The sequence below is a fragment of the Falco peregrinus genome, chromosome 7 (assembly GCF_023634155.1).
Source record: "Falco peregrinus isolate bFalPer1 chromosome 7, bFalPer1.pri, whole genome shotgun sequence".
Taxonomy (NCBI): domain Eukaryota; kingdom Metazoa; phylum Chordata; class Aves; order Falconiformes; family Falconidae; genus Falco; species Falco peregrinus.
Window position 1 is genome coordinate 75,955,534 of NC_073727.1, and position 26,616 is coordinate 75,982,149.

At 37.3% G+C, this 26,616-nt stretch overlaps 1 protein-coding gene across 1 annotated transcript in view; it reads right to left on the bottom strand.

Annotated features, from left to right (window-relative positions):
• EYS (eyes shut homolog) overlaps positions 1-26,616 on the bottom strand; it is an 871,402-nt gene that overhangs the window by 291,383 nt on the left and 553,403 nt on the right. Inside the window, exons 32-33 of the mRNA XM_027787807.2 lie at positions 13,919-14,109; positions 12,094-12,185 (exon numbers count right to left, since the gene is read on the bottom strand). Of these exons, the coding sequence (XP_027643608.2) occupies positions 12,094-12,185; positions 13,919-14,109 (283 nt within the window). The remainder of the gene's footprint in view (positions 1-12,093; positions 12,186-13,918; positions 14,110-26,616) is intronic.

Consider the following 26,616-nt stretch of genomic DNA (forward strand, 5'->3'; position numbering starts at 1 on the left):
CTCAGAAAATATCCCAGTTACACGCGCAGTCATTAAATTTTCAGTCTGCAGTAAGATGTATCATTTTCGACTGCTCACATCTGTTGGTGTTGACTGTGCCCTACTAAGACACCAGTTGACAGACTCTTTCATGTTGCAGATGAACTAATGAGTCAACAACATATTTTTTCTCGTTCCCTCTGACAGCAGACTCATATTTCCTGGACCTGGAGCTGACTTGTTAGTCTATTCTTAGAGAGTGATTTAACTAAATAAATAAGAACTATGAAGCTAATGACAAGGCATGATGTAAATTCCTCTAAGAATACAGAGGGGAAAAAATAGTATTTGTTTAATATTCTAAGGAATGAATAAATATGGCACCCTGTTACTTTTTTCTCAGAGGTTACACTGACATTACTAAGCTGAAGAGGTCCACAACATGAGTTTGAAGTCCTGACACATAATCATACACATTTTTATGAAGTTACCACAGTTCCTGTTACAGTTGCCACCCAGGCTAGCTATCCCTTCAATTCTGAAAACTGAAAAAGTTCACCGGTTGGTGCAATTCAGGAATCATTTCCAGTTTAAATGTTGCCATCCATTTCGCAGTAAGTATTTTTATAGATGTGATCTGGACCTGCCAGTTGGCCTCAGGTCCAGAGAACAGTATTCAGATTTTAGTTTCATTTACTACTATGGATTTAGCTAGAGAAAAAAACCAATGATCTACGCCTCTGGCCATTTCTGTCTTTGCTGTTTGGAGAGCTTCAGGTTTCCTGCTGCTGACATTCTAACAAACTTAAATACCACTTACAGAAATTAAACTTAGAAAATAATACGCACTTATTTCAAGTTGATGTAGATATATATGAAGTGTCATTTTGTGAAAAGTTTGGCCCAAGTTAGAGTGCTGTTTCAAGCATTAAGACAGTGTCAAGTTCAGAGTCGGATCTGACTTGCAACACTGACATTTTATTTCAACTGACACTGAAAGACTGTACTGAATAAGAAGATAGTTACACAGTGGAAATTTGTATTTCTATCAACTCTGCAGGCCAACATTATTTCTGGTCTCTATATCCTGCCTGTGTTTTCCTTAATATAATTTTTATGCTTGTGACATGGGGCCAAGGCAGCCACAGAAGACTGAACACACTTTTAGTATCCATAAGGATCCTTTGATGTTCCTCAGAAAATAACATAGAACAAAGATTTAGGCATGTTGTCTGTTATTGAAGTCTTACTCTACTGTTTTTGTTTCTATTCCTGCAATGAGAAGTTAAAGTAGATTTTTAATCTTAGAAGTGAAACTAACAAGCTCTTTTAAGATCTAAACTAAAAGTAAGTAGCAATGACAGAAATATTTTTAGTATTTAATTAGTTAAATAATCTGCACAAGAATAGATCACTATACACCACAGGTTTGTCTCTTTGATGATTCTAAATTTTAATGTGTGGGTTTCTCCTTTGATGGCAGAGCTCTGAGAAGGTATAGAAGATGATTTGTACCCAAGATGTGGCATGACTAACTAAATAAGCTTTTATCTTACAGAAGATGTAAAACAACAGTTTGTATCAAACTAATTGATGGTATTAAGTTGCTATTAACTGTTACTATGATCAATTTAGTATAATTAAATCCACTACATTCAACTGTTATTCACTGTTAGAAAAAGGCAGTTGCTTATTCTCTGTTGACTCATCTGAAATTTATGAAAAACAGTCACTTTCCGGAATATAACATGCACATACTGAGATTTGATTTCATGACGGTTTTTCATTCCAATTAAAGGTTTTTTACACTGCATTGATGCAAAATAAAGTATTATTTAGCTGCAAACAAATGCACTTAGCCTTAATCTATTGTTTTATTAGGAGATTTGATCAGTGCAGGTTTTTTGTATACTGAGACAGATATGCAAGAAGAAAGACTACTTTCATTATCCTCAATTTCTGGAAACTAACTACAGTTATGAAAATATTAATGCCAAGTTTCTCTATCATCATTTCTAGATTTTGTCCATTTCAAGTATTCCTTCTATCTCTGTGAAACCTTAGTTCTTGTTGAGGGAATCAAGCGCTTGTAGATATTTCAGAATTGTAAAGGGTATTCTGACATGTCTAGCAATGCAGAACTGAGATGTTCACTACAGTGTTTGTTTGAAAGGAGTATGGTCACGTAACATCAGCAGTATAACAGCATGGGTTTTTTTCTGAACAAAAGCTTGCTTCTGAAAGAAAGTTAAATTGCTCATTTTAAGAAGACAAGCTTTAAGCCAACATTTTGGAAGAATTCTGAAAGTGAATGAAGGACTGTGAATATGTACAGTAGATGTGGTGGAGCCTGGATCATCTCACTGGCATCTCTTATATATCTGTAGGCGTGGTTTGACTGGCAATTCAGGCAAAGGACTGAGTTCCAGCTTTTATTCCACAGGCATTCGTATGTTCTTCCCCCTTTTTGTGCAGCAATATGCATTAAGGAAATAATTCAGCTGAAAACGAAGAAAAGTATGTATTTTTAACTGGATCAGTTCTCTCGATAAGCTCTGCCCACAGGAGTCAGTAACCAGATTAAAGATAACCAACAACAACAAACCAACAAAAAAATCAACACACACAACCCACCCCCCCAAAAAAAAACCCCAACCAAACAACCAACCACACAACAAAAAAAACCCAAAAAACAAGAAGAAAGAAATGAAGAAGAACAAAGCAGCTTGAACATGGAAAAAACAATCAAGTCTTACTGAAGCAAAGTCTCACTTAGAAGGGATTCTCAATTGTCCCCCTTTTGCTGAAGTAACTTCTCCAAAAAGACAGAAAAAGCCCTCTCTTTAAAGACAGACTTTACTTAGAGCACAAGACAGACATATTTTTAAAAGGTAAATGTTTAAATAAAAAAAAAGTAGAAATAAGTGTGATAGATTACATAAAAGGCCTGAAAGCAAATTTAGTCTGCAACTAGAATAAATTCTTCACTATACACTGTTGGCCCTAGAAGAAAATCTCCTTCCTTCCATGGTCATACAAGGCTCACCTTAGTGCTAGCTTCCTACAGCAGGCAAACTCTGCTTTTTTTTTTTTTTTCCCCAGGATTTTCCCAGTCTGCACTGCTGCTGCAGACTCTCTGCAAGCTCCATCCTGTCCTTCAGGGAGAGAAAGCTTATTTGCAATCTCCCTGCCTCCAGGTGCCTCTGAAAGGGAACCATGCAGGATGCAGTAGAAAGACACCTTCCTTCTTACCAAGTAGGAGCTACAGCGTACAGTACCCACACAGCACTGTCTGAATAAACAAGGCAGCTACACCGCTTGGCCTGCTCTCTGCATATCCCTCTTTCTTCAGCAAGAAAAGTACAGTTTGCATCATCTTTCAAATATTCTGCCTCCTATCTGCCTCAGTACAATGACTTTAATAAAACTTACGCCTTCAGGCTTCCGGATGCAATGTGCAGTGACTAACAGCACTTTTCTCCCAGTACAGAACTGGCTAATTATTTTTGTTTCTCCTTTCACTGAGCCATCTCTCAAATAGCAGAGCTTGAGTTTTGTGGTGAAAAGATATCTAGTAGGTAAAAAAAATATCTTTGAGGTGAGAGTGAATTACACTTCTCATGTCTGCCACTGCTTGTTCATATAGTCAGGGTCACATACCTGTGACATGGGGCTAGCAGGGTCAGAAAGGAATCTTCACCCAGCTTTTATTTTCAGCTTTTCACTGAAGTACTGGCTGGGGTTTGCCAGCCAGAATAATTTTGATATATAAATTCCTCACCAGTGCTGTGGATTTAGGAAGAGGTGACCACAGTAGAATGCATCTTAGGAAAATATTTAAGAAACTGAAGGGTTTGATTTAACTGAAGTCTGTGGCTTTCTGAACAAAATATTCATCATTTGTGTCATAGAGCAGGTCAACCTAGTGGTCCCTTGGTGGTCAAATAAGTGGTCCCTTCTGGCCTGAAGTTATAAATTTCTAAAATTTCTTGAGGTTCTCTCAGATGAAAACGATAGCCGATGGTACCTTATTCTGTAGTGTTCAAATGACATAACATGCTCATCCATAGAGGGGAAAAGAAGTTCTATAAAATATTTTTAAAATTCTACATTGTTTTTTCCCTAAGCTTCCTTTGTGATAACATTGTATTTACTCTTAATTAGTATGCATATATTGTATAAAATATCTTGACATAACAGGTGAAAACACGGGAATTTCAAATCCCTTTGTTTAGGAAGTCAAAGGGCTCAGCAAATTTAATGTACGGGAAACTACTGGATTGTTGTATATATACATATTATGTCTGCTCTCCGAATTGCAAAAGCCATTCAGAAATAGGACACTGTTATGTTCTACTACTTTTTATAAGGAAAAAAATATTTCAAATGTATAAAAGATGTCAGTCATGTTGTTACTACCTTGTTTTAAAAACTAGCAATTTGGGTAATTCTAAGAATAAAAGTATGAACAGTCTGGAGTTAAATAATGTGAAGAATGAAGTAAAGAGTTACTGTACAGATCCCATAGGACAGAACAGGATCTAAATATGCTTAAACAGAGAACCAGCTAAGGACACAGTGGCCTGAGGAAAAGCCTCCAGCAAATACATAAATTTTCGAGATGGTACCTCTAAAAGATATGGAATTTAGTGATGTGCAACAGCCAGTAAGAGAGGGCTTGTTGTTTCTTTGCTTTTTCTACTGAAGGCAGAGGAAAAAAGGAATTATAAGAAAAAAAATGAATAGTTTGTGAAACTAGAAATAAAATTATAATTCTTTCACAATAATGACACTTCAAACAATAGATAATAGTTTAGGTAAAGTAGTTCTACTACTGAAGTTAAAGATGATTTTTTTTTTTTAAATAAACCGGTACTTTGAAAATTCCTAAGATTAATAGAAGATATGCGCATTGATACACTGTACATGAAACTCTTCAGCTACAGAAATCTATGCTTACTCACAAAGCAAACCGGGGAAGTATAATTTCATTGATTGGCTATCACCTTATCACTTTCCTTAGTATTTCTTCAGCAGTAGATATCATCAATGCGTTCTCAGATCAACCTATGTATAGACCAGTTTGCTTATCTGAGTTTATTATTGTTTAACTGTTGTGATGATTTTGAGTGAGATGCTGTATTTGTATTTACATTGCTATTCCTCTCTAGCACCTACAAAGTCACTTCTATAGTGCTTTAAGTAATTAAAAAGGGATGATTAGGTTCCTGGACAAAAAAATAGTATAATCTGAAAATCATTATTGATCGAACATTTATTCTTAAGAAGCACCACCATTTATTTTGAACACTTGACCTCCAAATAGAAAGATCCATTAAGTTACATTGAAATTATCAAGCATTTATGAGATAAAGTAATGAATAAAATTAGTCACAGGAGGGAACATTATTTGCCCGGCTCCCCTTCTACTTATCTGTGAAAGGATTAAAATCAAATTAATTTTTTCTAAATGCACTGCACAGGTTAGCAGAGTGAGCTGGAAAACACATAAGATATATTCTAACTAGCAAGATTTCAAAACTTTTCCTCTATTTAGTGTTTTCTGATTTGTATTTGGTTATAATCTCACAGTTCATAAATAAGAATCTCCTTTGATTCTCTAGCTTCAATCCAGCCTCACCATTTCTGTGGCACTGGCATGCTTAGCTAGTGAGGAGTAATAGTGTCACTGTGTAACAGAAATCTTGAGCACCTAGAAATTAGTCTTCCAATTTCTGACTTTCTTGTGCCAACAGCTGCTCTCTGCTGTTGCGAAGTCAGTATCTTTTTCCTTTCAGATGTATTCCAGAATGTCCGGGGGGAGGGGGGGAGGGGATATTCTTCACCTCTTCCTGTTCATCTGTGCGATAGTCACCATAAGTATTTTACGTTGAATTTCTTTCTCTTTTGGTCCAAAAAAACCCAAACCAAAAGAAAAAAAAAGAATCCTTCCAATTTTCTTCACACTTCATTATCAAGTCATTCCTATTTTCCGCCTTTAAAATGCAGGTCTTGACATTAGTATCATTATTTCAAAAGTTTACATAATTTTTATTCCATTGTAAATATAAATGCCTCTGCACCTAAACTGTATTCTCAAATCAGTTTGTTGTCATTGACTTAGCCTCTGCAGCGGATACGAGACAGTAAGTAGCAGATATAACCTCATTAGGAATCAAGATACAGTGGAATTTAGGAAACAAGAAATGTCTTTTTATTACCAGTGTTAATAAATCATAAATAAATTGAACAAAATGTAATAAACTTGACTTCTTCCAAGTAAGGCCACTGAGCTGGGTAAAGTTTCAGACTATACAAAAAGTAGAAATTATGAGATAAGTCTGCACTTGTGTTGCATTTCATCACTCCTAGTTTTGCACTAGGCTCTTTAGGAGGGACTAAAAAAAATAGATCAACACAGCCACAGCTATGAAAGTATGTTTGTGAGGACTTATTCAGTGGCCAGTTTAGAGGTGCAACAACTCCCTAAATCATTTGTATTGGTAATAAATATGTCAAGCTTAACCATGCATGTGTCCGAGTACTTCAAGAAATGTCTTGCAGCTGATGCAAAACCATTGATACCTTCCTTGGGAGCGGACAAGAAAATGAAAAGAGAATGAAGCTATTCTGTATCAGGAACACACTTCTTACCACGTTTTATAAATACTGAATTCACTTCTGTAATTAAACATTAGCCATTGCTATTAATATCTTCTGGCTTATACTAGTTTTGGAGGAGATGACTCATTAAGCGTGTTTTCATGAAGTAGAGTATATGGCATTTAAATCGTACATGAAACAACAGATGGATGGCCTCTTCACCTATACGCTGTTATGTTAAAAATGAAGGCCAATGTTTGGTAACTTTCTGATAAGATAAAAATAGGAATTTACAATAAAAATGAAATAAAACCCCGAAAACCAATACAGAGAAGCAGCTGAATTTTTTTCTAACCATTTTATCTGACATCTGCCTATCTTACCTGCCTGAAAGCCCTAGGGAAAATATGAGCTTTGTAGCACATTCTGAAGGATAATAAATACAGCATATTTTGCACCATATGGATTATCTAAGGCCTTCACAAAAAGCCATCAAAACCAACAATATACAAGCTCCAGAGTGAGCATATGTTGCATTATGGCATGATTAGAAGAATTTCTTTCTGACTAGAGGAATCAAAAAACATCTACATCTCAAAACCAAGACAATCAATCACCAAATGTCCTACAGTTAACTAGTGCAAACCTCAAATTACAAACATTAGGAGCTAAAGAAGAATGATGCACTTTTAAAAGAAGTGAACTGTCACATTTTGAAGCTGGTTTCTAGACAGATGGAGCACCTACACCCATTTTCTAATCCTAATGGTCACGGTCACTTAAAAAACAAGTTCAAAGTGGATAGACTAATTTTAACAAAGAAGTTGTATTTGTGATATCTACTGCATAATCAATTTATAAACTGATAGATTTGCTAAAGCAATTGACAACTGTGATCTGACATTTAAAATAAAATAAAAAATGTTTTTTATTTAATCAAGGAAACTATTATTATCAGTACTGAAATAATAGTTGTTGAAATGGAGCATAGCAGACCAAGAAAAGGACGAATTTCGAATAATGCTGCTGCAGTTCAGCCTGTTCCTGCAATACAAATTTTTTATCAAGTTGTTTTGGTGATGAAGACTGAAGAAGATAATGTTACAGCAGTTAATGAGGCAGTTTTATAAGGGTTGGAATGAGAAGACTGTGGTAGAGCATCCCCTGCATTGCTAGTAAGGTAACTGTATCTTCATAACAAAACCAAACATGTAAACTTCCCAATGCTTGAGTCTTAAATTTTCCTTCCATTCATAATACCCTGCAGAAATCTAAACACCGTGGGATATTGTCTATATCAATTTTTCACTGTATCTCTTTCACTTCCCTGGTAACCTTAAGAAAGCCAAAACAGTACAGTCAGAAATGTGAGTGAAATAGCTGCGATGATTTCCATTAACAGCTGGGCTTAGTAAACTTACACATAAAATGGAACTCTCAGGCACTGCTCTGAGGCAAACCTTGTCAACGTGTTGGTTTTAGCAGCTAGTGCCATAAAGTAAGACTAATCTGAGGCAAAAACTTATATCCTGTCACAAATTATTCAAGCTATCCCAGATTTTTTATCTAATATGGTCGTCCTATTATATCCAATTTTATTAAACTGTTGTAAATGTAGCCACAATAGTCCATCATCATGAAAAATTTACTTCAGCAATGTTTCCATTTTACTTCCAGCATGAATATTCTGGTGAACTATGAGAACTGGATATAGCACAGTGTCTGACAGTAACATGCATATTTATTAAAGCATTAAAAGCATTAAAAGGTGTGGTATTTCTTTGAGTCACACCAGGAATAATTTTGTGGGACAAAGGAAGCAGTAACATTTCCTCTGTAAGCAGAAAAGGAAGATGTCACTATCTAATTTCCACTGTATTTCAACTTGTATTACACAACACACTACTTTTAAGACTATTTCTTTAATTTAACATGATATTGTAGAGGCAGTATATCATTTGCAGATGGCTTATCTTCAGTAGCTGAAATGCATTGCTTTTAGTGAATCTGAAAGACACAAACCTTTCCATCACAGGGCCACATCAAAAAGGTTCCAAACAGTTCAGAATACATTAAGTAATGAGAATGAGCAATTTTATTTCAACAAATTGGTACAAAATATTTTTTTTTATTGCCTGTGATGTCTCTTCATAATACTTAACATCTGCAGAACAAAGAAAATCCCACATTGTGCATAGCCACTATGTTGTAGTATTCAGTGTCAACTACATTCCCATCCTGACTTCACTGACTTCCCAGATACTGTTGTTCAAAACTTAACTTACTTATCTCACTGCAAATCAGTTATGAGAAGACTAAAGAATAGTTGTAGAGGTCTAGACAACTGCTGAATATGCTATGGCAATTTTTCACCAAAGTTATTTTACTATGTTGTATTATACTAAAGTTGATTACAAGTAACATATTTCAAGACTGAATCTATCAAATCGAATTGTAAGAAATATATATTTAATTGTTAACACAGAAGTAAGTATGTAAGGTAGTGGTTATTATACTTTTCTATACAGCACATAAATTTTCTTCATTAAATCAAGCACATGTCAAGATGCACTAGATGAAAATAACCCATTTCTAACCAAATCTTTCTGACTTCTGTGCCATTAAGATTTTAAATCTTAGAATCATAGAATTATTTAGGTTTGAAAAGACCTCTAAGATCATAGAGTCCAACCATTAACCTAGCACTGCCAAGTCCACCACTAAACCATGTCCCTAAACACCACATCTACAGTCTCCTAAATACCTCCAGGGATGGTTACTCAACCACTTCCCTGGGCAGCCTGTTCCAATGCTTGACCACCATTTCACTGAAGAAATTATTCCTAATATCCAATCTAAACTTCCCCTGGCACAACTTGAGGCTGTTCCCTCTTGTCCTGTCACTTCTTACTTGGGAGAAGAGACTGACACTCACCTCACTACAACCTCTTTCAGGTAGTTGTAGAAAGTGATAAGGTCTCCCCTGAGCCTCCTTTTCTCCAGGCTAAATGACCCCAGTTCCTTCAGCTGCTCCTCATTAAGATTTGTTGTCTAGACCCTTCACCAGCTTCATTGACCCAAAACTGAACACTGCATTTGAGACGCAGCCTCACCAGTGCCGAGTACAGGGGGACAATCGCTTCCCTTGTCCTGCTGGCCACACTGTTTTGGATACCAGCCAGGATGCTCTTGGCCACCTGGGCACACTGATCACTCATGTTCAGTCAGCTGTTGACCAGCACCCCCAGGTTCTTTTCAACTGGGCAGCTTTCCAGCTACTCTTCCCCAAGCCTGTAGTACTGCATGGGGTTGTTGTGATCCAAGTGCAGGACCTGGTACTTCTTCTTGTTGAATCTCCTATAATTGGCCTTGGCCCATTGATCCAGCCTGTCCAGATCCTTCTGTAGAGCTTTCCTATCCTCTAACAAATCAACACTCCCCCCTCCAACTTGGTGGTGGCTGCACAACACCATCTTAAAACAATGTCCAAAGCCATTTCCAGTCTACGAGTAATTAATAATTGCTTAATAATTAGCTTGACTCCCATATATGGTATGCACTCCTTCTCTTTTAACAGCAAAAATCAGTGCGTCCCATCTTACCCGAGCTGTCCTGAAATGATTACCATTGTGTGCAAATGAAGGAAGATAACTCTTTCTTCCTTCCTTTTTAGGGTCAAAAGGAAGGCTGGAAATACAAACTGGGTTGGGTTTTTTTTTTTCTGCTACTACCTTAGGCTGATTTATAGATTCACTTTATTTGCTGCTCGATGGAGCTGGGGGAAGATGCATAAAATAGGCACACTCACATCATGGCAGTTATCGCATCCCTAGGTAATGTCAGTGACATGGCAGTCCTAATGCTCTGGTGGCAGGGGAAGGGATGGTTTTTTTCTTCAAGTCTCCCAATAGTACTGAGGGTCTAGGTATTCTTAAGTTTGTTATCTTTAGGATCCTAAATCTTTCTTAAAATGAACAACAATTAAAAGGAGTAACAATAGAATTCTAATGGAGTAAATGAGCTATCAGACTAAAAATTCTGTGTCTCCAGTCCTTACCCACTTTCTCTGTGTCACTTTAGATTTCTTAAGACTTCTTTGTTGTCTAACTTCCTAGTTGTCTTCAATGGACTTTTAGTCACCATTCATACAGAAGCTGCTTAATGCCCTTATCATCTTTAAATCTCCAAAAAATTTCCAATCCTACTTTCTCTATTTTGAGAATGAAAGGGAGTCAAACCATAGAAATTAGCAGAACTGCATATGTAATTCAAGAGTTTACAGAATCCCACTTTTATCAGTGTCATAGAGATGTCTTCCATTCCCTTCTGGTCAGAGGGGAGCTTCCAGTTGCTTTTACTTTATGTTCCATGGTTTGGTTTGATGTTATTCCCTTTTTGCGTGATAAACACAATTGCAGTGAATTACTGGCTTTTGCTCCCTGCATTAGTCTGCATTGTTGTACTGTGTGGTCTGGAGCTTGAGCCTGGTTTACCATGCTGGAAAATAATATGATAGCAATGATTGCTGAAATGCAGCAAGAAACTGTGGTCCTTCTCACTCACTACTCACTGCCACACTTGAAGCAGCAAGGCACAATATAATGGATACAATCATCACTATGGTTTCCTATAGAAGCAAAGTGTCCAGCTGCAGCTGCCCTGCAAAAGTGTTTCATTTGGCTGCTTTTGGACAGATATAACTAAAAGGCTTATTCCAGTAAAAGGCTTTTGTTCCTTCTGTACACGTTCACAAACTTTTTAGGGAGTCATTTACCCCTGAGAGACAAGCAGACAGGTAGCTCTCTTCTTGCTGGACTAGAGGACTTGGACCTATTTTAAACTGTCTGATAGAACTAGGCACCTGGAGAGGAGACTCATGCCTAATTTTTCTATAAAGTGAAACCAAATTTTTTCTTCCAAGTTCTTAAAAGGTGGCAGATTCTAACAGCATAGACATTTGATCATTAAATACATCTATGTACAAAGAGCATGTAAAACATACTACCTACCTGATTTTCCTTTCATTTTATCCTCCTTCAGTTGCAAGGACTGTTACTTTTACAGGAGTAATACATGCTACTATGAGTTGCAAGTAAGTGACAGCAACTAAAGTCATGCTGCTGCTTTTGACTACCTATTTTCCAAGATCTTTCTATGGGTCACATTCTCATTGGAAATCCAACTATTTCCTGGACTAAGTAGCTTGAAGTTACTGAACAGCAGCTTCCCTACCTGAATGTTTATGTTTGCTAAGATTTTGATGAGAATAAACTCATTTCCATTAAGCACAACAGTGATGTGATGAGCACTGTTCCCAACTGTACTATAGTTTTAAACACTCTTTCCAAGCATTTGTTGTAGTCCACACTGCCATAACATGATTTTACCGCACACGTTCAGGTATCACCCATAGCTAATGAGATATGATATCACTGGCATTTACTAACTATCCAACCTAAATCGTCTTTGAAGCAATTGTAAACACAGAGAACAGTAAGTTATGAAACTTACCTAATTTGTACTTTATACCAGTGTCCATCATCCACTCTAGCAGTAGTAGTGATGTTTTTGACTTCTGCAGTTTCATCGCATAAAAACTGATACTACAAAGTGGGAAAAATGCTTTTATTACATAAGTTCTAATAATTAAACAGTTAAAGGCTTAGGAACTTGAATTTCAAAATAACAAATGGTTTCATAAAGCCCTGAAAGATGTCATGTGTATCAAGGAAAACTAGTGTTTAATTAAAGATCCAGATCAGGAGGTCGATTGTACCAGAAATATACAGGCATACATATATGCTTCCTACCATGCATGAAAATGCTTTAATCTTTGTGTATTGTACAATCAGATATTATGGGCGTGATTTGCAAGGAAGTTGACCATCTGCAACCCAGCTAAAATTAACATTGGCCACGGGTGAATTTTACTTACCATTTTATGGCCTCCTTACACTTCCAAACACGTAATGTAGCATGCAGGCTTGAGTATTCTGGAACACCATTTAATTTCCTATACTAATGTGAACAAGCACTTGATTTCATGGTTTGTCTACTTGTAATTGTAGCTTGATTGTAAGCTTAGAACCATTTGTTCATTGGGCTTTAAATCTACATTTAATTGACCAGCTCTGTGAATGATTAAGTGAATTCAATTAGTTTTAACATGGCACACTGGGACCTAGGAATAGATTTTTGTCAATTAAAGTACTTTCATATTTTATGGTGCTTATATGTTAGAAAAATGTTTTTCTGCATCATTACTGTAACATGAATACAAGTAAGATAGACTTAAAGTCATCAACATTTTGTAAACCTTGGATAACTTCCTGACCCTGACTAATCTCATTTGCTCTGGATAAAGATAGTCACAATATAATAAAACATAATATAACAAATTAAAGTAAAAGGTTATTTTCTTCTTCTGTTTATCTGCAATTTATGTATCTTTTTTATATGATCATGCTTTTTAAACATGAAGGCAAATATAACTCAAATACGTTGTTCCTAAGTCATTTCACAATTGTCACAGAAGAATATAATGACAGGCAAACTTTTGGAAATTTTTAACAGGAAAATGGAAGATCCATTATAGGAAAAGTAACTTCTCTTTTAATATCTTTTTATAGCCTCTTTAGTATATGCCCATGTCTTCATAAACCTCAAACTTTACCTCTTCCTCAGAAAAGAAGGAATAATTTGCCAAAGGTAAAGATATAATGGGATACACACTCTACTCCTGAAGTTTATAGAAACAAATGTAATCCTATTTAGTTTGTCCATGAAAGCCAAATAAATGCTTTTTGTGATCCTGCGGAACTGATAATTAACACGATGGACCAAGTAAAAGGTTTCTGCTCAGAGCCACATGGTAACAGATACACTCTATTCTGTTACACAGTAAATTTCCTATTACGATTCACTCAGTTCCACAGCCTTCCTTATAACAATTTTAATGAACTTGCACATGAGGAGGTTCGGTTAGTTTAAGCTCTGTATATAAAATAGAATACCTTAATACACATCAGTCATAAAGACAAAACCTACATTCTTTATTTTTGTCTTTTAATATGTGCTTTTCATATGAGACATCCCATTTATAATCACTATTCAATTTTCCTCAAGTACCACCTCTTGTGAGACATATTAATCATATTAGCCATGAATTTGCCCTAATGGATAGCAGGTTTGACAGCTATTTTCCTTAAATACTGAAGTATGTCAAGACTCTCTGTAGCTCTATCTACTATCTTCTACAGTAAAAAACAGACACCCCCCCCCTCCAGATCCTAACTTTTACTTATTTCTCCTTCAGTGGGAGATTTCGATGTCTTACCTGTAAGGTGCCATGGTTGATGAAAAGCTGAATTAAAAAATGTCCTGTCGTTTCTGGTGTCTGTTCAATATACAGGAGGAGTCCATGAGGATTATAGGTCTTAAATTCCAAGTGGATGAAGTTTTGCATGTTCAAATGCAAGCCTTGAAACTGCAGGTAAGAATCACCGTAATAGCGAGCATAACTAAAATCTGTAAATAGAATTTTGAGATATATAAGGATACGAAGACATTTTTCTACTTCACTCACTGCTTTCTTATTTTGCTAATGGTAGCAAAGATACAGGATACTCTTTTGACATCTGTCAAGGGGGCAGACATGAATCTGAAAATTGATGTTAGTTTTCTTGGGTCAAAGACTTGAGTTTCTAAAACTAAACATAAAGGTTTAGGTAAAATTATATTAAGCAGACAACTAGGATCAATGCCTGAAAGAAAAGGCTATTGAAGACAATAGCACTTGGTACATATCTAGCAGTTTTGGCTCTCCGTAAGTCAAGAACAGACTTTTCAGTTAGGTATTCACATAGTTTTTGATGCAAGAATGAATGAGTTTGAAGTCTTTGCAGAAAGCATTCCATGGTTTCTAATTATGAAATTGTCATTTTAATCAAATATGTCAAATATTTCTGTCTAAAACAAACAATGGGATGTTGGTAGGGTGAAACCTGAAAAATTCTCTTCTGATCACATCTATCCTGTCTGACTTTCTAGATCCTTCTTAACCTCCAGCTCCCCATTTCATACCTGGCAAGGGCAGATGCAGCTCTTACTTAAATGGAAAAGGTATGTGAATACATGGCTGTAAACCCATCAGATAACAGAAGAGTACACTTAAAAGGGACTTCCCCCCTCCTCCCTCTTCTCTTCCTTCCTTCCCTTCCCTCTCTCCCTTTTTTCTTTCTTCCTATTTCTCACTGGTTTTTTTCTTAATTTCTCTTTTCTCTCTTTTCTTCCTTTCTCGTCTTTGTTTCTCATTCCCTCCCTTCCTTTCCTGCTTCCTCTCTTATGTTTTATTTTCCCTTCCCTTCATTTCTTCCTTCCTTTTCGTTCCCTTTCCATCCTTTCCTTTCCCTTTCACACGTTGTCTTTTTACAAGAGAAGAGTATTCAACATGCACCTGAGTACCCATTCGTACAAAAATGCAGTCATGCACGTCTTCATTTTTTACCTGCCAGTATTTAAACTGCACCTCATATCAGTATATTTATCTACTTAACAAGGAATTTAAAAATATGTCCTCTTCCACACATGCAACACAAGGAGTTAGTTGTTTCATTTTAGCACCACTATACTATTCTGATTTTTGCACAAGCAGAAATATGCTTTAGTCTCACTTGAAAGAATCACACAGCATACAATTACTTGATCAACTTTATGAGACTGATACACATTTAAAAGAATATTAACAACTCACACATCTTTTTAAAAAAAGTCAGTGCAACAGTATGAGCCGAGATACAATGCATAACACATAATAAATAAATAATTTCATTTTGCTTGGCTCAAACTTCACTGAATCATCAATAGAGGGATTCTAAGTATCTTTCTAGGTCACAGACCTGTTTCTATTTTCCAAAACAAACAGAATTTTAATATGTTTTGACACTAACTCCAGTAGAAAATATATTACTACTACGCTTAAATTCTGAACATCTGTGATACTCTGATAAATTACAAACTATTAATGTTGCACTCCTGTATATCACTGTAAGACTGTGTTGAATTTTATTCTTTCATGACTTTTCAGAAACGTATTTACAAAGTCAGAGCCACTGTGGTCAAATTCTGAACAAAGCTTTTCTTAACAAATTCTTGGGAAGAGGTGAAAAGAGAAACAGCAACAAATAAGCAATACATGCACACATAAAAGATGCAGTAAAAGAAATAAAAATTTCAAGCAATACCAATCAATGATCAGTGATGCAAAAAAGATGACATTATAATTTTAAATGTATTTAACCTTTAAAAATTCTGTTTTGAAATATAAGCCTGTATGTGTAAATTTCAGAAAACTCAATTAAAAAAAAAAGATACAAAATTGCACTGAAAACTTCCATTTTATAGACAGGACAATTTCTCCAAGGGAGGGTAGACACCGCTTTAGAGGATTACCTTCAATCCCTAACCCTTGTTTGTTTTCCTTCCTGAGCCTGCCTCTGAGCACTAAATCGTTCCCTCATTCCATTTGCCCCGGACTGCCCCTTCACATGGTTTTTCTCCTCTCATGGAACCGCTCAGTTATCCGCACACTCCTGAGATACTGTTATCTGACCAGCTCTTTTACTTGATTCCACTTAGGAGATCAGCTTGGCTGAAAGACAGAAAAGTTGCAAGGAACATCTATTTCCTGCAGTCCTATTTCCTTCTGTACCTTCCCAGTTCTTTTGAGGCTTGTTTTGTTTTTTTTTTTTCTTTGTCTTTTTTTTTTATTGTTCAGCATATAATTAAATAAACGTGAGAACAGGCCAAAGTTGTTCAGTCCTTTGCTAACATAAGGCATCTGAGCCCCTAGCTATCACTACAAGAGAGTAAAATCTGTGAGAGAAAAAGAAACATGGGTGGGGGAACAAAGCATTTATTCATGATTCCTGAATAATAACTCTGGTAACTAAAGCCATACTGGATTGTCTAGCAAATTTCAAGACAGACAAAGACCAAACAAGCAAGAGCTAGTGGCATCTACCTTTAACATTCTTTGTGTAACTGTACTAAGTACAGAGAGCACTGCAGACAAAAACAGTACTCTGTTCTTACTGCCATCCGTGTCTTTTTAACTTCTTATGGCAAAAAACGTTGCTGCCTTGCAAGACAATATACTCCATTATTCCATGGATTTGAGGCCAGTTTGGCTTCTTACAGGAAATATATTCATGCTGCTAACCAGAAAGATTTTTAAAGATATCAGCTGCAGTAGAATTGCTGCAATTGCTCTATGTCCATAAATATGGAAAGAGTTAATGAGAAAAAGCACTGAACAATCTTTAGCAGGCTCCAGGTCTTTTGTGAAACCCTTAAAAACATGCTACTTGAATCACAAATAGGTACTCTCCAAATCCACTGCTGTAGCTTTACCTATAAATATTCTCACATTGCTTGGAACAGAACATGATCTCTTTTTATAGAACATAAACTTTGGTGATAGACCTTCTACTACACTTACATGCAGCTTTTCCATTTGACCTCTGGAGTTGGCTTCCTAGATTGCTATTTGTCCTAAAGCAGAGTGCTCATCAACCAAGCCTTTGGGGGGGTGGGGCGGGCAGAGAGGAAAAAAGAAAAAGAAAAATTGAACCTGTATTTTATCTTTCACTCGGAATATCTAACACTTGCTTTCCTACCAAACAGAAAAGCCCTTTGGCCTATAAAATCCTTCCTTTTAGCTGTACCTCATTCCCCTGTGTATGTACAGCTCTCTGCATTTTTCTGTTTACAGGAATTCACATTAATGTCGGAATGGTGAAAGTTTTGAGACCTAGCTGTAATGGTAAGCACGTATGCAGGCAGGTCTGCAACCCACACTGGCAAGCTTCAGAGGCCTTCCAATTTAAAACTTCTTGAGACCAAGACAACTGTAAGTGTTGTTTTTTAAAGGCAGGTAGCGGTAATAAACTTTTAATATGCTCATGAGCATACACTCCTGTGAACAATGGAGCTTCTGTCTCTGGAAATTTCTGTCTAATGCATACCTTGCAGTTTGCATGGATTCAGGCACAGAGAGGATTATAATAACACTTTTCTTCTTTCTACTGCTACTTTTCCCTGTTATGTTACACCTTGGAATAAAACACAGCTATTCATGCTATCATTTCTTCCTCTTTCACAGGCACATCTTTTACATCATTTACTATACTTTTAATTAGAAATACCTTACAATATTCAGAAAGAAGGCATCCTTGCCTGTGGGAAGGACTCTCTCACGAATAATATGAACAATTAATTTGCTATTTGGAAATTTACTTTTCATAAAGAAGGAACAGATCTCTTACAACAATATAAAACTACAATCGTAAAAAAAGTTATGTTTGTTTAAAACTGGGGAATCCCATGTGAAAAACAGTTTTAGAAAAGCAAAATGAAAAGGTCAGAGCAAGGACTCTTGCACTGGGCTGGCTACAGACCCCTCACAGCCCAACAGCTGACTTCCAGCAGCTGCCCACAGCCCAGGCTTATGCAGAGAGCATGCAAGGAGCAATGCTTCTGGGACAGCCTGTTAGCTCCCGCCACACACAGTGCTGTGGCTTCCTCAGCCAGGGCATTCTCATGGCCCAGCACACCGGGCACCCACCCCTGCTTACCACTCTCTACGAGCCTGGCTGGCAGGCAGGCCAGAAACACGAGCAGCGCCCAGCACCCTGCCTTTCAAACGCCTGTGCCACCGCAGCTGCGTCCTGGCCAGGCCTCAGCAGTCTCTGGCAGCAGCGGTGTTGTCAGGCGAGGGAGCCATGGGGAGAGATGAGACAGCTGCCCACCGTCAGGGGAAATGAGGTTGGTTGGGTTGGTTTTTTTTTTTTTTTGCAGAAATGCAGGGGGAAAGAAGCTGAGCCACAAAAAGAAAGGGAACAGGCACAGCTAGAGGCCATGGCCCCACAGGTAAGGGGAGGTGGGCTGCTGAGGTGGAGGAGACTGGAAGCTTGTGACCTCTGGCAACGGGAGGTCCATTTTTGATTGACTAGCAGATCGGCAACTGCCCAGGGCACCAGTAAAGGCACAGAAGATGCTTTAAGAGACCCCTCTGAACCATCTCACCCCAGAGCTTGTGCCTGCAGAAGGGGGCAAAGGCAAGTGAGACCATTATGAAGACTACCTTCTGTGGGGCATTGAAATGCCAATCTGCTAGTCAAACCTGCTTTCTCTGGAGGCTTGCTGCCTAGTAAGGCTGGGATCCGTGATTTTGCGCATGGACCAGCAAGGCTTGCACAGCCCACACATGGTTAATCCTTGTCAGTCTTCCATCAGGGCACCAAAAATGCTGCCAGGGTAACCTGATGAATCAAGAGTGACTGCAGAACTCTGGGCATGAGGGAGGAAGGCAAGGGGGCCCTAAGCCTCCCACCTGCAAGGGGGAAAAGTCCTGACCTGCAACTGACTTATTCAGCAAAATGCTTAGATGTTCTGTGACACATCTAGCAAGATGGAACAACAGTGGTTTTGCTTGTTAACCTAATTAGGAGGACTTTAGACTGGGGGGACAGTTACCATAACTGGAAGAGAAGTGAGGAAGGATCAAGTGTGTCTGGGCAACGAACACCATGTCAGGAAGCTCTCACAAGTAAGATTAAAGTAACTCATTTTGTGCTGGTATAGGATGGACAAGCGCCTCAACCAGTAGCACTTGAAGAAAAGAACAGTACAAGCACTGCAAATAACTGCAGACAAGTAAAGTGTCATTACAGTCAGTAAGCCCTCCCCACCATTTCATTCTCCTATGAGTATTCATACACAGCATCCCTTTAAATTACATGAACACATACAAAAAGCTGAAACTTAACAAATATTTTTGTGAATATATTCCTGGGGAGATTATTGTTGGCAACCATTCTTCAGTGGTGTTGAAGCCAATAATTTCATTCTTACTTTGTAAACAGGCCTTCAGTCCTCTAATTAGCATGGCACAAAGCAAATTCAGCTCTGATACTCTGCCGTGAAACACTATCTCTTGGCTTATTTCTTCACTTCTTCAGGAACATAGGAAATACATGGACAAGAAGTGAACTGTATTAGTATTACTTTTATCTTGAATTTTGATTATTGAAGAAAAGGAAAGAGATTTTTAAAACCAGTCTTTCTTAGTGGTAAAGCTGCTTAATCGGAATTCCATTTCCAGCTGGAATTTATGTCTTCAGAAAAATTTAACTTTTCTGCACTCTGGAGAAGATTTTCAAAAAGTGACTCTTAACTACTGTCAATTATAGTTAAATATTTTGTCAAAACTACAATGTATCCAACCTTTGCACTTAATACCAATAAATGATTTCAAACACTGAAGTGCTGTTTACACTTCCTTCATTCACTGTTTTTACCATACAGTTGTGTACGTAGATCACAGCTGGCAGTGAGTTTTCACTTTTTCCAGGTACTACCTTCTCCACGCTACTAATAAGTACACACAGAGCTAATGACGTGACTTGATTGCATTTCAACCACTGCCAAAGGTTCCCACATGCAGAAAAAGCTTCACATGACAAACAACAATTGCGATGACAGAGCAAGGGTCCAGCATGATGTTCACGCTGAAGATGAGAAGCCTTCAGGGAAGGTTTGAGTGGGACCTAACAGCAGCATTTCAGCACTTACAGGAAGGTCATTAAGATAGTCAGGCTCCTTGTAGAGAGGAATGACAGGAAGATCGGAGAAAATGCTCTTAAATCGATATATGTAACTTACCACAGTAGCAACATACTTCCTCTTCTAACAAAAAAGAATTCATGCCTCCCTAAGTTCTATGAACTCTTGACAGAATATAAAGCAGGGTTAATTGATAATTAGTCATATGATGCCCTTCCCCCACCCCCCCCCCCTTTTTTTTTTTTACTACTTAAGGACTCCTGTCTCAGGTGGCCTACCCATGTAGCAGTGATTTTTCTTTACTCTCAATATGCTGAAAGTACCCCAGCTTTCATTTTCTTTACATTTCTATGTTTTATCTACAAAAACTGCATTTCTTTGAGGTTACACATTTCCTGAGTCACGTCAGTCACTCTCTTTTGCATTCTTAAAATAAGGTCAATCATTCCAACGAGTCCTGGAGGGCAGCTACAGCAAAATAATTCCTAAGTTTTATCCTTTATTCCCTTGCATACAATAACCTACTTTATATTTGCAACCAGCATTTAAAAGATTTTAGCTTATTTTCAAATGAGTCTCATGTTCTTGCATATGTTTTATTTAGTTTTTTCAGCTGAAACACCTTAGACCAGAACAATGATTTCAACCATTATCTCTATTTGCAGATGCAAGGCCATTTCACTGTGATATGCCTCCCCTTTGGTTCCACATAACGTACCCACAGTTACAGTGAACCCATCTTTCATGCTGTCAAAGAACTCTGTGCTGCATGACTAGCAGAGAATTATAGTTATGTTTTTCTCTCAAAGTTGAGATGTTCTCTAATGCGGCGTGCTAGACAACAATAAAACGTGGTTAACATCCAGAACCATTGCCAGTGCAGCCCACAAGCAGCTTTCAAGCAAAGAAAAACAACAGTTATGAATAAACTCTTTACTGTTCCTTTGCCATGCTATACGGAGCTACAGATCTGAGTAGACTACAAAATTCTTCTGAAAGAAAGACACAGCTGTTTTAGAGCTCCTGTAATTCACAATGTCTACACTTCAAACCTACACATACACAAATGCACAAACATATACATAGAACAAATGGAGAAACACATACATAGAATTCAACTGCCTTAAAGGGATAGAAAATCAGATTCTAAACCCCAGGAAGCTCCTTCCCTTTTCCTGCAATTATTGTATATCTTTCCTTTCCTCACAAATGCGTCAGTATTGCCTGTTGATCCATGTTTTGATTCTTAACTCCTTCGTGTTCAAAAGTCAGTCTGCAGTGCTGTCGGTAGTGAGATCTGCACTTACCCTCCTTGCTCACTCCATGAAGGGGACAACTATGTTTTTATTAATTTTCAGTTCTCCCCTACGTTCTGGTCAAGAGTTGTAAAATACAGTTGGATACAACATAAAAATCTATACGTACGAGATCTTACACAGTAATTTTTTTTCAAATCATTTTTCAAAAAAGGTATATATGCACAAACAGCACAGATCCTTAGAAAGCAGAGAGGTATAAAGAAGCCAAAGCTACAACAGAGATTGAAATTCAGAGATTTCTAATCATACAAGTAGCAACACTCTGCAACAGAGACTTATTTTGTGAGAAGGGGAAGTAATGTCTTTATTATTTACAGTATTTGAATACTGTGGGAAAAATGGGCATGAAAGTGTTTAAAACCAAGGATAATAGTAGATTATATTCAGAGTAATAATTTCCATTTATTATATATTAGATATATATAGGTAATATGTATCAAATTTTCTTATGTATAAAACATATTAACATGAAATAAACTGCACGACTATATCTATTAATTAAAATAGTAGCTTAGTTAGATGTACTGAGACTTGTGTGACTGCTGTCTAGCAGTTGCACAAGAGTTTTTTCAACATAAGGGCTAGTTCAATATACAGATAATGGAGAGAGGTGTTAAGTTTTACTACAATCAGCAGGTGAGTAGAAGAGATTCTTTCACTGAAGGTACAAAAACATATGTACATAAGAAATCAGGAAAAGTCTCAGCTGTATGTGGTTCTATTCCCGCTAAAGCCTGTGTTGTTTCTTTCCTTTTTAAATGTACTGTAAGAGACACAGAGAAGATCATTACAGCAGAAATCAGGAGCAGCTCTTACCTTGGGGATAATTTGGCCTGCTCTCACTAAAACTTCACAAGCCTCGCTAAAATCTTTCCCTTCTGCTGCCCTTTCTACGAAGTGCTGACAGCTGGCACACATCCAGCACCAAGCTCAGTGCCACTGCCTGCATGCTGATAACCCACACAGCTAGAAAGCACTAAGGCCACCACTGGGAGAGAAGCAGGTGTATCTAAAAGAAACCCTGCATTTTCACTACTACTTATAAGCCAACTTGCTATTTTCAGTCTCTAACAAATACACCTTGAACAAAAAGAACTGAATTTTAACAGCTTATCAACTATTTTAAAGATTACAACCACTACCAATGGTCACAGCATGTAACATACATAATATGGCTTTTAAATGTCCTTTATAGTATTGTAGGTTACTCTAGAAGGCAGTTATCCCCTATTATTCAGAATTAATAATATAGATGAGAACAACTTAGTAAAAGTCTTGCAATGCATTGCAAGAACTGCACACTGAAAGCACAAGGATTTAAGTCTATAATACAAGACAAAATGAGTCAGTAATCATCCTTCCCCCCTATGCCCCAATACCAAATCACTTAAGATTATTTTCTGACTAAAAAAGAACAAAAAAAACACAGAACAGAAATCCAGAACGAAACAATATTTCTATCTGGCCAAATCCACTAGTTAGAAGGGATGGATTTTTTAAATTTGTTTCATGGTGTTTTGTTTTTTCTAATGCAATCAAGAAATCACCAGGAAGAAGGGGCATGGGCCATCTGACTATGGGCATTGCTTGAAAGTGGCACTTACAACAACATTGTGCATTCTATGCATTCTACTGAGGATGCGTGTATGATATCTATCTTAGCAGAAGGATAACAGAACTCTCTGTGAATAATTTGTTCTTGTTCAACATCCAAATCTTCAAAGATCCAACATTTTGATTTAGCAATTCAGTTTGAATTTGCTTAGCACTGTGGCGTTATGGGAGCAGTGGTATCCAGGTGATTTGCTGACAAGTATTCTCAGGAGTGTGCTTCTTCCTGTTGAAGGTTATGGGAGAAATTCTCATGGAGTCCCAAGATTAAAACCATGCTCGTCCTGAAAACCACCTCTCTCCAGTCACTGATGAAATACTGTGGCAAGATGACATTATCAGGCTTGCATGGTAGCTATGCTTCTTCCTCATAATTTACAGTAATCACTTTAAGCTGTTAATGGCACACACCTCATTAAATTGACAGCTGATTTTTATCTGTTCTGTATTTATAAGTAAATATGTTGTATTTACTGCAGTTGCAACTTTGCATAAGCCCATATTTGCCCAACGAGTTGCAGTTAAATCGGCCAAATGCATGTCTCTGTCTTCAGTATGCCTGGGTTTGGTCACAGCTACGTAGGTATGCCAGCTCTCAGAGTGGTGCCAAAACTGTTACTGGGCAGATTATGTCAGCTGCAGAATCTGTCTTTATCTTGGACATATGGAACCTGAAAATAGTCCCAAGTGAAGCTGTACCCTCAGACTGGATACTACACTGGACAGTACTCACAGTAGTGCCCTATCAAGCTGTCTTTTACAAATAGGGCTGATGCTTTTGATCCTAACAGTGACGCCATAGTGCTCTGAAATACTACTTCATTCACCTCGTCTGGTGAAGTTGAGCATCTTTCATCTAATGTTTTATTTATAGTGCTGTGTTCAGTCCGTCTATACCTCTTTGGTTTCCTTTCCCCCAAAGTACTGTGCAGCACAAATATGTGGGTGTCTTATGAAAGAAATAGTAAAGCACTCAATCAAGAACATTGTGAACCTTACCTTATTTCTATTTCCTTCATCTTACGTCAAGTATTAGAAGCCTGCAGGCTGTCTTGTGTGCTGGTACACATTTTATTCCCACTTAACTCCTGAGCTCTAAAAAGGACCTGCATGCATGCAGAGCATCCAGAAAAAAAGCACTACATGAAGTAAAAGACACTCATCATTCACCGTATTAACTTCCTCAATGATGTCCAATAAAGGAAGCCTAAGATAGATGCATATGATATACAATTTTCTGTTTCACTTTCTGAGCTACAGTGGCCTAGTGGCTGCTAATGCGAGCAAGTACTATGGAAAACAAATGCTGCCATAAATACTTAAGAATATAAATAAGAAATGAATCATTAATAACACAGCAGACCAACATTACACCACATAAAATTCAGGGAATGTTTTGAAGGTCACACAAATGAAACTGTGATTAAAAACAGGATCAGGAAATTTAGTAGATATCATTTATGACACATAACCTATTGAAGAAAACCAAAACTCTAACCCCAAAATAGATGGTTAATATATAGAGTTACATATATTATAATACATAGTTCCAGCTACTTCCTCTTCTGTTTTGTATGTGATCTAGTCATTTGCAACATATAAATGCAAAATTCTTATTTGGTAGCCTTTTAATACAAGAAATAGCAGCTCAAAGTATGGGGAAAATTCAAAGCAATAGTGCTGCTTAGGTAATTTATTTCAAAATATACATTTGAAGTACTTTATATGCTGAAAAAATCAGTTTACATTTAGAATTCTAATGCAAGCACTGCAAAAATCATTTCCCTTGTGCAGAAGAACTTAGAGTGCAAAAGAAAGCCTTCACACCATTTTTTGGTAGCACAGACTTTGTATGAATCATGAAGATAAGATTAAAGTGTGCAAACACAGGACATCTTCCAAAATAACTATGTGTATGGAATTTGTCTGTGGTAATGAAAAATGAGAAACTTCTTGCTGCTTCAGGATAAATATATGTGTTTGTGTGGTGCTTGAATGCACTGTCTTTGGTTTAAATGCAGATTGGGCTCTGAAGAAACTACATTGTGGTTGGGATAGAGGCTTTTTAAACAAGAAGTTGTGGAAAGTTTCCCACTTTTGATGGTGGTATCAAATTAAACAGAAAGCTAACTGCAAACCTAACTGAGGAGGCATGGCTGAAAGATAAACGGCATAAAAATGGTAGTTAGCTAGCGGTCAGAGCTGAAAAATAAATGTTACCCATACACCTTTTCCTGTGAAGGAAAAAAATGGAAGCAAATAGGTAAGGATGTCGGCTATCAAGATGACAGTCAATTAAGGTGGCAATAAGATTTTTTTCTTCCGCAGAGACAATGCAAAATACATAATATTTGACTATGTTAAAGGCATGTATTTATATATGAAGGTTTTCCAACAGATCTCATAAATGAAGAGAAGCAAACAAAAGCTAGAAACATTGGACAAATTTCAAATGGATCTGGAGACATGTATGGAACAAAGAAGATCGTGGTAGAAGATAACAGCCCCACACATATATGCACCAGATGAGCAAGTAAGAATATAGTGTGATTCAGTTAAGCGAGCAACAATGAGGAAAAGACAGGAAAGGATCCTAGCTACTAAGAGAGACAGTAGAGAGGAGAAACCAGGAATAAGAAGTAATGGGAGCAAAGACGCCAGTGCAAGCTCAGAGGAAGGCAAGTGTTAAGACCTTCAGTCTAAAGAGGAATATGGATGGCATTTCTGAAAATGAAAATGAATAGGTAGGATTATCTGTGATCAGAACAAAGTGGAAGCTTTGCAGAGTGGTTACACTATCTGGCAATATGCAACAGCAGGAGAATTAACTTAGTATGTAGAGATCCTTGTCAGCTTTATGTTTATGTTTGCACTGAAGTAAGGTGGATTTGGATTTCATGTCACAAACTAAACAGCAATAGCTCTTCTTGCATTAAGGGCACAGTGTTGACTCTTCCACAGCTAAGGGGAAACCAAAGTCTGCTCTAGGAATTCAAGGAGGTAAGTGAGAGGCCTAGTATTTAAAAGGCTCTTTCTCTGCAAAGGTACCTGAAGTTCGCCAAACAATCTCCCTGGTACTATTGTTCAGATGGATGCCTTCAGATACCTCACTCAGATTTAATTCATAATGGTCATAAAGTGATGGCTCATAACAGAAAATGCCATAGTAATTTTACAATTAATTACACTTGGTCTGGAATTACTTACCACCTCTCTAATCTTTGAAATGCAACAGTTACATCTTGGAAGCAAGAGAGATTTAGGAAGAAGATCAGTAAAAACAGTATCTACACTTGATACTGTTTATCGCTACAGTAAAAATGAAAAGAAACCTCAACTCTTATTTTTCCGGGAATAAAATTATTTTTAGGTCAGTGTAAGAAAAAGGTATTTGTAACATATTCCAGTTCTTACCATAAGCAAAATGTCTCCTTTATATCAAGTGAATTGCCTAAGTTCACACATTAGAAATCTACAGTCA